The sequence below is a fragment of the Pimephales promelas genome, chromosome 19 (genome assembly GCF_988280905.1).
Source record: "Pimephales promelas chromosome 19, fPimPro1.hap1.1, whole genome shotgun sequence".
Taxonomy (NCBI): domain Eukaryota; kingdom Metazoa; phylum Chordata; class Actinopteri; order Cypriniformes; family Leuciscidae; genus Pimephales; species Pimephales promelas.
Window position 1 is genome coordinate 26220295 of NC_142787.1, and position 13193 is coordinate 26233487.

At 37.6% G+C, this 13193-nt stretch overlaps 1 protein-coding gene across 6 annotated transcripts in view; it reads right to left on the reverse strand.

The window, feature by feature from the left end:
- Positions 1 to 743: 743 nt before the first annotated feature.
- mark2a (MAP/microtubule affinity-regulating kinase 2a) overlaps positions 744 to 13193 on the reverse strand; it is a 33053-nt gene continuing 20603 nt past the window's right edge. For 5 of the 6 annotated variants that reach the window (XM_089123958.1, XM_039693612.2, XM_039693611.2 and 2 more), the window contains exons 13-19: positions 13036 to 13163; positions 12859 to 12947; positions 9802 to 9939; positions 7378 to 7632; positions 6579 to 6605; positions 4071 to 4109; positions 744 to 2410 (exon numbers count right to left, since the gene is read on the reverse strand). In XM_089123958.1, coding sequence (XP_088980084.1) covers positions 1984 to 2410; positions 4071 to 4109; positions 6579 to 6605; positions 7378 to 7632; positions 9802 to 9939; positions 12859 to 12947; positions 13036 to 13163 — 1103 coding nt within the window. In that variant the 3' untranslated portion in view covers positions 744 to 1983. The remainder of the gene's footprint in view (positions 2411 to 4070; positions 4110 to 6578; positions 6606 to 7377; positions 7633 to 9801; positions 9940 to 12858; positions 12948 to 13035; positions 13164 to 13193) is intronic. The other variant, XM_039693617.2, reaches the window with a different exon arrangement.

Consider the following 13193-nt stretch of genomic DNA (forward strand, 5'->3'; position numbering starts at 1 on the left):
GGTCTGACACATGTCGACATGTCTTGTTATCTCCTTTGCACTTGGCCCCAGTTATTGATGCCTGCAGCTATATTTTGTAAAATTTCTGCTATTCGGCTATTAGAGTTGAGTAACTTACCTTTCGCCCCTTTACTCGAAAACCGCTCGGACCGATTCAGTGAGATCCGTAAACGAATCATACGTTTTTCTTAATGATTCGTTTCACGAAAAGGACATCACTATCATGGATGTGCACGTCATGTGTTGCATCCGGTGTGATCCGGTTGCATCCCCCCCCCCCCCCCCAGATTTATGATAAAACATTGCTACTTTTCCATCTCCTTAGAGCACTGTAATTTTCACATTTTATGTGAAATCTATAAAGATTACTGCATATCAGCTAGGATCAGCATTCCATTAATTAATGAGAGAGACTAAATAATATACAAATATGGATTAAAATCTACTGCTGGGTTAAGAAAGTCTTTTTTCCTTGCATCAAAAGTTGATATTTGGAACAATATCGTCATAAACCAAGAATAACAGTTAAGGCTATATGTTTTTGCATCTGTACTTGACATATTAAATTTAAAATGTAAAGATAATAATCAGATAAATAACAACTGATAGTAAAAGTACACTAATTATCTGTTATGCACTGCATAATGTTAAATCTTAATGAAAGTGTTACCCTAAAAAAAAAAAGGAAAAGAAAAAAAGCCACTTAAATTAGAGACTAGTTAGTTTCCAAGTGCTCTCAGGTGGAATGTTTTAGAAAGTAAATAGTTTTATTTTTGTATTGCACGCTCTTTAAATCAATTAAAGAACAAAAGCATATTTCAAATGTCGTTTGAAGGTGAAACAAAAGGAAATAAAAACAATACACTAAAATAAAAAGAATATTGTTCATAAACAGTTGAACACAAATCATCCAATGTCTGGTTTTATTCATATAATAATATTAATAATTATCTTCTCAAGAGAAAGGCAACGAAACACAGACTTATTCCAGTGCAGCAGATTGGATCCAACCAGCAAGTCTTAATTACACTACAATCCACCAATAATTACTTAATTGGCCCTTAATTAGTTTCAGATATAGAACCCCTGCAATAGAGGGGAAAAAAACAAACAAACAACAACAAAAAAAACTAATTGTCTGGGCATGGAGTGCTAAGAGGTGATTCACCTCCAATGCACCAAGGGTTCAAGTCAACACTTCCATTTCAGCTCAAATAAGACACTGTACTGTGACGTAGAAATGGGGCAGAGATTACGGATTAGCAACAACACCATTGGCTAGATCAGAACCAATCAGAGCATGAGTGAATAAGAAAATTCTAATTGTGCCTCTACTGAGTGTGCCTGGCATTTGGGTCTCGATTTTTTGTTGTTGTACATTCAGAGCATAAATCAACCAATCTCTCCATCTCTGCTCATCACAGCTAACCTGGAATTGGAAGTAAGATCAAGTAATGTGGTTTAGATTACCATTGTTTGTGTTTGGGGACGAACAAGGAATAAGGATCATGGTATTGGAGGGAGTTAGCTACAGCTTTCCATGACAGCAGCTGGTTTGCATTTGTAGAAGAAAAAAAGAAGATTCACTGGCAAACAATTCCAGTTTATTAACGCCAACCTCTTCTCGCTCTCTCTTACTCTTTCTGAGGTGACGACAATTGTGAGGTCCAAGAAAAACCACAACGTTTGAACGAAATTGCCAAAAATAAAGATGACAACACAACGTATTCGAGGAGGGTGAGAAAGGAACAGAAAACCCAAACCAAGACAGAACACCTCCCCCAAAAAATAAACCCCTTGAAGAATGTCTATATGCACAAATGTCCCCCATGAACTTGTCTTACACCTTTACAGCCTCGAGACTCTTCATTGCTGCCGTAGAGCTCAATACTCCAATGATTTTCCTCACAGTGCCTCCATATACCCAACACATGGGCTCCAGCCGTTCCTCAAGATCTTTTCACGCAAAAACGATCGACTTCCTCACAGTTTTAGCTCATTGGCGATCTTTGAGGCGATGTTCTTGAAAGCGATGGAGGTTCCGGAGATCCTCTTGAAGCGCACCCCGTTGAGGGAGAGGCGCGGTAGCTTGCACACCTCCATCTCCCACTGGACGAAGTCGTCGTGCGCAGGGCTGCCCGAAACGCAGAGGAGCATGAAGCGCTCGCGCAACTCGTACTCGCAGCTGTTGGAGTCCAGAACTTTCCGGATCTCCTTCATCATTTCGTTGGGCTCCATGGAGGAGGTGGTCTTCATGCTCCAGGTGAAGCGAAGGGAGCGTGGCTTCGTGTCCTTGGAGGACGAGGGTGTGCTGGACGCCGGAGAAGAGGAAGAAAAGGAGTCCTTGTTTTCGTCGCCGGGCAGTCCCTGGGTACCTTTCTCCATCTTGTCGGCTGGGCTCAACATGGGTCTTTGTTGAGAACGATGAGAGGAGAGAGGCACAAACAGGAAAATGAAGGTGAACACGAGGAAGGCAAAGAAATGAAAATGATAACAGACTGGTTGATTCAAGCTGTAACATCTACATAATAGATCTTCTGCTTCAACACATTCAAATTTTTAAATCAACATGATGAAATGTTTTTATAAATCAACACAAAAACACCAACATGGTCCCATGGTGAAAGACTACAATGCAGTCAAAATAAAGTCATCCGCTAACTAATCGGACATCTGTAAGGTGCTTGAGGGAGTCCAAAAGAAAAAAAAATATTGTAAATTAAACACTACATGGGTAGAAGTGTAGACCCTATTTTTAAATTTATGAATTCTTGTTTGCATATAAAAAAAAATGCACTAGCAAACATTTGGTGTCGGTAAGATTTTTATACTTTTATCCAGCAAGGATACATTAAATTGTTCAAAGCTGAAAAAGACATTTATAATGTTAGAAAAGATTTCTACTTAAAATAAACACTTCTTTTGAATTTTCTATTCACCAAAGAATTCTTAAACAAAATCACGGTTTCCACAAAACTATTAACCCTAAAACCAAATTCTGGACAAATGTGGGCAAAATAGTTTTGATTTATTTTTTAAAAATACTTCCCTTGATCTGAGCAGTACAAGACTTGGCTACTTTTCCTAAGTTTGCCTCCTGAACACACAATTTTTTTGATTCAATTCTACAATGTTAAGTGGGTGAAAAAAAATCCTTAATCTTGTATTTGGGTCAAAAATGGGCACCCATAGAAATGAATGGGAAAAGCTGTAATTTAGAGCACTCTAAAATGAGCCAAAATAAGACACCGGGTGACAGCAAAGTCACTTCATCTTTAGGTTTTAGCTCTAAGAACTTGGAATTCTATTTTCCATTAAAATATCATTATTGGAATGATATTTTAATGCAGTTAAAAAAAATGTAAAAAATAAAACATAAAAATAAGCGTAATTTACATAGAAAATATGGTACTTTTTGAAGTAAATAATTTCAAAAATGCCCCCCAAAAAAACCCCACCATAAATGGATAGACAAAACTTTAATCGAAGACAGCCGCGATATAACATTTATAATAAATAAAAATTAGGATCACATCTGAGTCCTCTGAGCCCACATTTGTCCACAATTACAGGATTAAGGGCTATAAAGTGAATACGGTTTGAGGGTCAAACTGCTTTCAACATTGATGATAAATGTTTCATCAAATCAGCATATTGAATGATTTCTGAAGTGACACTGAAGACGAGAGAAATGGCTGCTCAATTCAGTTTTGCCATCATATGAATAAATTACATTTTAAAATAGAAAGCATTTTATTGTTTTAAATTGTTAAAACATTTCATAATGTTACCGTTCCATTGTTTTTGATCAAATAAATGCAGCCTTGGTGAGAATTAGATTTTCAAAAGCATTAAAAAAATCGTACCGACTCTTTTGAACAGTGGTGTACATTTGATTGTTAGAAATTGTCCAATTATTAAAAAAAAAAAAAGAAAAAGAAAAAAAAGTTTAATCTTTAAATGACTCCATTGAAACATGACACATTCTTTTTTTTTAAAGTTTAAAGTAATGATTCAGTGATTTGAGCAGTACACTTTTGGAGATTTTTATTATTAGTTGTTGTCCTCACCTGCTGGCCTCATCTCGACCCTCTCCCTCATACGGACTCCTCAAAGAAAACCAACAAGTTTAGTCCCTCAATTCAAGTTCCTATTGGTGCTAGCTAAGTATTAGTCCTGTTTATGTAGATTTCATTATCAATAACTTATCACCATTAATATCCTGTTTCAATCAGTAAAATGACTTTTTTTTTTTTTTAGCAAAAGCCATAAAGCATCTTTTTACAGTCCCTTCACCAACTTCTGGACAAAATCTTTCTTTTAAACTCTGAACCTTAGGATCAACACACACTCGCATAAGCCACTCTGTACTCAGCATAGAAGTGCACAATTGAGCAGACAAGAGCTAGTAGACCAAAATAAGGATATATATATATATATATATATATATATATATATATATATCCATATTCAAAAGGGTGAGAATATCTGATGTGACAAAAACTGTCAAAACAAAAAAGTTCAGATTTCCTTTGTGTACATCTGCAGTCTGGTTATGTAAGAGCATCATTAAAAAGAAAACCCAAAGGAATGAAAAATGCTTATTAAAACCCAACTGCATGATTCAGAGTAGTGTCTAGTGCAAAACTACCAGGAGTCCCAAGCTTGTCTGTCAAAAATGAACTAGAAAAATGTGCATCTGTGGCTGACATTTTATGGAAATCATAGCCCAATATTTTTGTCTACTCATGTGCATTTCGTACAGCTGAACAAGTGACTTGAGGGAGGTGTGTTTTGAAAGATAAAGTTGGACAGGGAGACCAGCCACCTCCAAAACACCGCAGCACGAGAACGAAGGAACAAAAGCAGCACGTCTGTTTTAGTGCAGCCATATAAGAATAAGCAGTAGACTGTAAGAGGAGAGAAGCAGGAGTCACCCTATACAACCCTCACCATGAAAATACAACTGTCATCCTCTATTTACCCAGCCAGGGTCTCTACAAACCATGAACTTACCCAACCTATTCAAAATCAAATGTAACGCTTTGGGTGAGTGTTTAGGTCCCATCAACAGAATAGAAATCAGAAAGAATTTGGTGTCTAGTACTTGTAATATTTAACATCTGTTTGAGGGGTCAACAAAATGGATAAGAAAAAGGATTTTAACAATTCTTGGCCCACTTACCTAAGTATTGTAATAATCGCATTATACAATTTAACAACAACAACACTTTATTAATACAATAATAAAAGTATTATTAAAGGCGCATATGCAAGTTTCTCCGCTAGAGGTCGCTTTTTCAAACCAACAAGAAAGCTGTTTCTTATCATGCTAATATGCCATTGTCACTCCTTTTGCTTTGTGGTTTAATTTTTTTAATATGGTAAAGCTCAAAAGTATTTGCTTAATGCACAAGAACCAATGAGGTTTGTTCTCGAAAGTCATGCAAGCATATTTGAGCTTCTGCAGAAGCGACAAGGTCCGTTCTTGTGCAGCAAGCACATTTAAGCTTCCCTTTACCATACTCGTTCTCCATGTACGTGCATTGATTAATGTCAATGATCAAAAAGTCTAAATGAAATCAGTTCATCATATAACACAAACGTGTCTCTGTAGAAGATTTGGACTAAATTGCTCAATTTTATTAAAAATATCTTCATTTGTGATTTGAAGATGAACTTCGGTCGTTATGGATTTGGAACGACATGAGGGTGAGCTAGCTAGAGTTCAAGCAACCCATTTAAATAACAGTAAATTTGGAGTTGAACATGACAAAACTTGCTTTTTACTAAGTCAAGAACAGCAGAGTCTATTTTAATGTTTTAATCTAATTCAAATGATTAAAAGAACAGCAGAGTCTATTTTAATATTTTAATCTAATTCAAATGGATCAGTTCATGGGTCATTTGTTCATAAATCAGACTACAATTGTCACGCTGTGTGTTTGTTGTGAACATTGCAATGGCAAGATGTGTTTTGTCTATTTATAGCAAAACCCTGTCTTTCTCTTTCATCACTTTAAATTTAGAGCGCAAGCTTACAATTCTTTTTTCCTAGGCACTGTAGATGTAGCTGTACATTTATTTAAAGTAGAATCATTAAATTAACTGAGCATAAAAATCATTCAGTAAAGGGTTTTATCAAGTTTAGTCCTTGTCCAATGGTCTAATCAGAAAATCTACAAACACCTGGCAAACTTGGAGAGTGAATCACACTGTCATTTAACTGCATTGTAGGAGTGTAGCCATGTTGCATGATGACAGTACAGACAAGGGCACAGGAAGACCATTCACAAGATCTGCGGAACAATGTGCATGACCGGACTCCACGAGTTCATATGAGAAGAGGAACGGGATGTAATGCGTAAGGGACGTGTTATTCACCGAGGTAAGACAAGAAAGAAAAGAGGGCTGGCGGAGGAGTGAGTCAGGCAATGAACGCAGAGCATTAGTAAAAATATAATATGAAAAGATATGCGTATAGAACAATAATAAATGTTGACAAGACATCACAGAAGGAATATGGAGCACAGGAAAAAGACATTGTCTTAAAACGCAAGGGTAGTGTTATTGCCTACCTTCTGGGAAATCTGAATGAGAGATTTCTACAAAAAAACAAATTAGAGAAAAAAAGGGAAAATAAAGAGTTTCTCACATGTCCATGAACCATTGAAAAATCTCTCAATTAAATACTTCCTGTTTGGCTAAGAGATGAAAAGTTTTTAAAAAGAGTTCTTTATGAAACCAATGAAAGGTTGTTTTGAGCTTTAGTGTTAGCTGGGGGGGGGGGGGGGCACTGCTGTTTAAAGTCAGATTAAAGAATTGCAATTTATTAAGTTAGGGCCATTTATGATCGCTGAAGAAATTGTGAATTGTAAATGCATTGCATGAATGATGGATGTTAGATCGGGGTCAGGTCTGCAGGGTTACCACACAGTTTGGCCAATGTAGTTCAAGGACTTTACAAATAATTTCTGATTACCGGATACATTTTTTTTTTATTATTATTATAGATTAAGCAATTAAATTAGCATAACTACAAAAACAGAATTAGATGTAGTGAATCTCCATGACTTTTCTAGGCATGGAAATTGTTCCCTAATATATTTCTAGGTATTCCCTGACAGTGGGAACCCTGGATTTAATGTTAGTTATCCATCAGTTAGCATCTCTCACACTTAAAACATCTCTGCTCCAGCAGCCCTTTGTTTGAGTTCATGATCATAGAGATAAAAAACAGTGCCAGTCCAAACCATTTCATCCTGAAAGAGGGGAGCACTGGTGACAGTAATAAAAACGTGTGCATGTGAATTGCTGAACTCAATATTTCACAATTGCAAGTAACAGTGTTGTCATGTGGACCGATCATAAACTCACCTGCGTACAAATTTGGAAGTAAACTTGCTGAAGATACCCGTCCCGGGACGGCGCACCTGGCTGTTGCCATGGGAAAGGGAGGGGGAGGCAGAGGGGTCGTTGTACGCCGAGGCTTGCTGGTCTCGTGTGGCTCTTTGCTGGCCAGCGTGGAAAGTGCTTCTGCTAGTCACCCCTCTGGGGAAGTTGGTACGGTCAGCCATTGAGGAAATGTTCTGAGCTGAGGGGGACACAACTGGTGCTCTCTGATTGGCTGTGCTGTTTTTTTGGTGAAAAGAGAATTGGTTAATACCTTATTCAACTCCATTTTAGCATACATTAAAATCAGTAAATATAAGCCACTTGTTTTCAACATGCAGCTTCAATAATCAGGCATTAAAAGAACAGGCTATTTCATTACGCTAACAACTGTAGCTCTTGCTGCCAATGCACTGATGACAGACAAATTATCCTTGTGGAAATGAACCAACATTTAATTTGAGATTGATTTTAAAATGTGATGGAATAAAATCCAAGCATGCACATGCGTGTGAAAGAAAAGTATAATTCCACCATCAGCCCTTTCTGTACCACGGCCAGACATGTGACAATCCACAGGCTTAAATCTCATGAGGACCACATTGGCTTATTTTTATTTTACAAAACCATACAATAGGTAATAGTTAAAGGTAAAGTGTGTAACCTCTGCATCACTATACCATATATTGGTCAATATTATACACAATATCAGCCAATACAATATATTTAACAGGTGCAGCACATTCAGATTACATAGTAATCCAATGCTCCCTTGAAGTTATACCTTAACTTAGACAAATTGAATTTAATAACAGTTAAATGTAATCTTCAGGAAATTTCAAAATGAACAACATTTTTTATATTTTTTACAATGTTTTGATTCAAAAATGTACTTGTAGCATCATAAATCACTACAGATTAAAGTTTTGGGGTCAATTATATATATATATATATATATATATATATATATATATATATATATATATATAAAAACTAAAAGACATTTATGATGTTTTCAAAGATTTCCATTTCAAATTGTTACTGCTCTTTTGAACTTTTTATTCAAATAATCTTGAATTACACCGCCTTCACACTGGCAGTTGAAATCAGCTCCGATGCGGCTGCGAAACGACCGGAAGTCATTCATTTCCTATGGAGATTTACAGACCGCATGCGAATGGGTCCGAAACGGGTCCGACCGAGTGCAGTGCGAAGAAAATCGTGTCCGTTGGTCATCCGGATGCGTTCAAAAATTTGAACTCTTGCGAAAAGATACGGACGGTTCCTATCCGACAATTCCAGCGGAAGTTGAGCGTTGCTATGGTACTGATAAACAAACCTGAATTATTAACTTTTAATAAAATAAATAATGATTTTATAACGATAAGTTGTCATGTCATTTTTTATTTTCATGACTTTCTAACGACGTTTATAAGGGCAATTAGAAGGTAGACATTGAACTATTGACCACTATATCACATTTTTTAGCCGACCTGACATGTCAACGTCCTGAGCAACTTTCCTCACGCAGCATAACCCTAATCAGAGAGAGATCATACAGAACTGACAGAATCAAACTTTAATCTCTCCGCCATTTTTGTTCTACCCGCGTCCGACGCTTTTCACTGTGTAGTACGACGTCCGTTGGGAACGTATTGCGTATTACGGAGCTGATTTAAACTGCCAGTGTGAAGGCAGCGTTAGAATAAAAGAATATTCTACAAAAACATTTGTTTTCAACTGTGATAAGTTTTCTTGAGCAAATCAGCAAATCAGAATATTAGAGTGATTTCTGAAGGATCATGTGACACTGAAGACTGGAGTAATAATGAACTTAATAGTAATGCAGCTATGACCAACAAATAACAAGACTCAGACAACAACAAAAAACCTCTTTACAGAGGAAGACAAAACCCTTTTAGCATGCATACAAGTGTCAGTGCCAGTTCCAAAATGGAACATGCAGTGAGACAGGTTTTAGAAGATGTCAGTGCACCGTCTAGTTTGTCTGCAAAAAAGAAAGGGTGGCGAAGGATGGGGAAGCAGACCTAAAGACACCAAGCAATGCGACAACAATACATGCATAAGTGAAGGAGGATCTTGCATGAAAAAAACAGACATCTAGTTAAAGCATGCATGTGAATTATGGGTTAGAAAGGAATGAGCTGGCAGGTATGTGACGTAGACAACGTGTGTTTACATGGAGGGGAAAGTGGAATGGCGAGTGAGACGGTTTTATTATTGTGGACAACGAGTGAGAGAAAAGTAGACAGGGTTTAATAAAAATGTTCAGGGCGTTCCCATCTCTTTGCTTGACGACTTCAGAAAGTAATCACACGACTTTACTCGTCACTAGTTCTTGAAGTCGAAACCCCCTTCGGAAAAGCTTGGAGGTTTGCTGCCACTTGCCTGGGGCGATGTGCATGGAGGTCTGAGGGGCTGGGGTGGGCGGAGGTGGACAAGGACTTGTGGTGGCGGGTGCGGGATGACGCGGCGAGCACCGCGGCCGCTGAGGCGGTGGAGGTGCGGGACCCTGGAGTGTTCAGGCTGGGGGAAAGATGAATAACAGCCCCCACGTACGAACATCCCCACGTACAGAGTGGAGAGAGGTATGGGTGAGGTTATAAAGCAGATTCAGCAAAGATGGGATGAGGGTTGAGAAAGTGATGGAATTAGACAAAAGCACACACACACACACCAGGAGATAAAAATACAACACTGCGTTGCGATAATGCAGGTTTGGGCTTTGTTTTAGTCCATTTTTAGATCTATACAGATCAAACTTGCATTATCAGTGGAAAGCTTGCTCTGTCTCTGTTCATCGAGTGAATTTGAAATGAGATGTGATAATAAGTGATGATGATAAGAAGCGTCTGACAGTATAAGCCTAAAGGACATGATGTGCTTTTAAAAGCTACTCGCATAAACTAAATTTACGTATTCTCATTTGCTTCCCTGCAACTGACCTTGCACACACATATAATACTCTTTCGGCGTCAGCATTCTTGACTGTGCTGCGGCTTGTCACTTCAAGCTAAATTAAACATGCATTTAACAAGGCTGCTGTTTTCGGTTTCCCACATCTCTTCTCTCGGTAACCTGATTATTTGGGTCAGGCAAAAATCACTAATTCCAGATTAAGGGATGAGACTGACCACATACCAATCAGTGGTAATACGCCAGTGTGTCTCAGTATTTGCAGTGAAATTCAGTAGGTCGATGTACCGATACGTCATAATGTACTCAAACTAAGCAATGAAATACTTTAGAGCAGAGCAAAACTAAACAGTAAATTAAAAAATATATTTCTACAAATTTTCAATAAATGTAATGATTTTTTTCTCTACTCCATTACTGGAATGTAAACATCAATTCAAAAATGTCTCAGTATTTCTGGGTTTTACATGACTGTGGGAACTGTGACATTAAAGGAGAACTCTGGTCAATTTTAACATTGAGTTCATTTTTTTTTTACATTTGGAGTGCTGTCAGTACAGACCTGTTTTCGGCCGTAGTCGATTGTCGCTACTGTGGACTTCGACCGAAAACAGGAAGTAAATACGGGTATGTGAGCTGGCTGATTTAACATCATTTTTATGAGCATCTTTCACATCTACTGCAGTCAGATTGACCGTGGTCACTCTTAATAACCCGACTCACATGGCTGTGAACTTGTAATGACAAATCAAGGATGTTAAGAGGCTAAAAGCAGGTTTAGAACTTGCCCCATTGAAGTCAACAGGGTGCAAATTATAAAAAGAGGATAACACGGGGTAGGAAACACCAATTTTTGTAATTTTTGTCTGCACTGACAGCACTCCAAATGTACAAAAAATGAGCTCAATGTTAAAATTGACCAGAGTTCTCCTTTAACAAATTCAACTGTAATTCTGTACACAAGCAGTCAATCAATTCCAAGAAGGTAGTCAAATTCAAAGTATGTAGTCCATAAATTAGGAGTTATAAGTAGTTTTCACTTTTCAATCTGCTAATCTGAAATCTCGATACCATAATGAAACAGACTTTTTTTAATTTCAGTATCAATTTGGTAAAATACATCTTTAGTCTGCAGTGCTCTGACTGCTGGAATCCACAACATGGGAACCATTAGAGAGTGGTGGTTTACAACATAGGCTTTATCGACAGCATCTGTGGCACTCTGTTGATTACCTCAGACAACAATTCTCACTTGTTCCTGAGTGTGTAAAAATTAACTAATGGAGTTACAATAGTTGGGATGCTGCCCAGAGGGTTTAAGAGGACATGTGCAGCTTATAAAAGCACTTACATTGTCTGCTTGAACTGAACAGTTATCCTAATAATTTTTATAGGTGGATGGAAATCTAGTTATCATCATAATTCCAGTGGGTGGAGCAAAACTTGTGTTTACTGACTGTTTAGTTGGTCATATTATGGATTGAAAGATATAAGGATGTAACTTTAGAAAGGTCTGTAAGAGATTCTAAGACAGCAGTCTTATGCTAACATACTACAGTTTAAGCTTGCGGTCAGAAAAAAAATATCAATAATTTATTTATAAATTGATCATGGATCAGTAAAGACATTTATAATGTAAATAAAAAAATCTCAATTTCAAATAAATGCTGTTCTCCTGAATTTTCTATTCATTCAACGAAACCTAAAGAAAAACGTATCAACGTTTTCTACACAAATATTAACCAGCACAACTGTTTTAAATTTTAGTAAACATTTCTTGTGAAACAAATCAGCATATTAGAATGATTTCTAAAGGATCGTGTAAAATTGAAGACTGGAGAAGAGATGCGAAAATTCAGCTTTGCCATCACAAGAATAAATTACAAAAAGTAGTTCATTTTAAACTGATCATATTTCACAAAATTAACAATGTTTTATTGTATTTTTGATTAATAAAAATCTTAATGAGCACAAGATAGTTAAAAATAAAAAAATCATAGTGGACACAAACCTATTAACATAAGAGTTATGGTTATATACTATTGAGATATTTTATGCATTGATTCATTTCAAGTGTATAGCAAAATTATTGCCTGTGCTAATCACTAGCATGCCACTAACATACATTAAGTTGAAAATAACCTGGAATATTATTGTATTGTATTAAAAAGAAACCCAAGGCGTCAAGCCTTCAACTCTCTTTTAATCTTTGGACTAATTCTAAGTTTCCGAAGGCGTCACAAATCTAGCGGAACAGATTTCAGCTTGGTGCAGCGCTCAAATGTGTGCAATTGTCAATGTGTGAATGTATGTGTGTGCATAACAGGATTATGTTTCCCATGCTGGCAGGGCAACAGCCTGACAGAATGAGTCGAGAGCAGAGAAGCTTTCCAAGTCTAAATATACACATACGCGCATACACTACTTTTAACACCAGTCTACTTTGTGAAAATGAGTTTGATTTTTGGCTCTTCCATGTGATCCGTGGCTGGAAAGGAAAACTCTGCATAAAGAGGAATGTGGCAGTACCTGTCCTTGCCGTTCTGTACACCCAGAGTGGCCCTCTCAGTGATTGGAGAGTTCCTGCTGCGGCTGGTGCCTGAGGATAGGATGCTGTTCTATATGGCACAAGGAGAGCAGACAGAAATCATTGACGTTAACTCACAACCCGGTTGCCCATCACTCTTCAGGGGGCTCTGTACTCACAGTGGAAGGGGTAGGAGTTTTCTTATGTTCTCCGGAGATCAGCGGGCTGGGAGGGACTTTACTGGAGCTGCTTGAACTGGCGATGTGCTTACTTTCGCCCTGAGGTCGCTTGGAGGAAACAGAGGAGCCTGTGGTAGAAAGAGAAAATGTTTGAGATG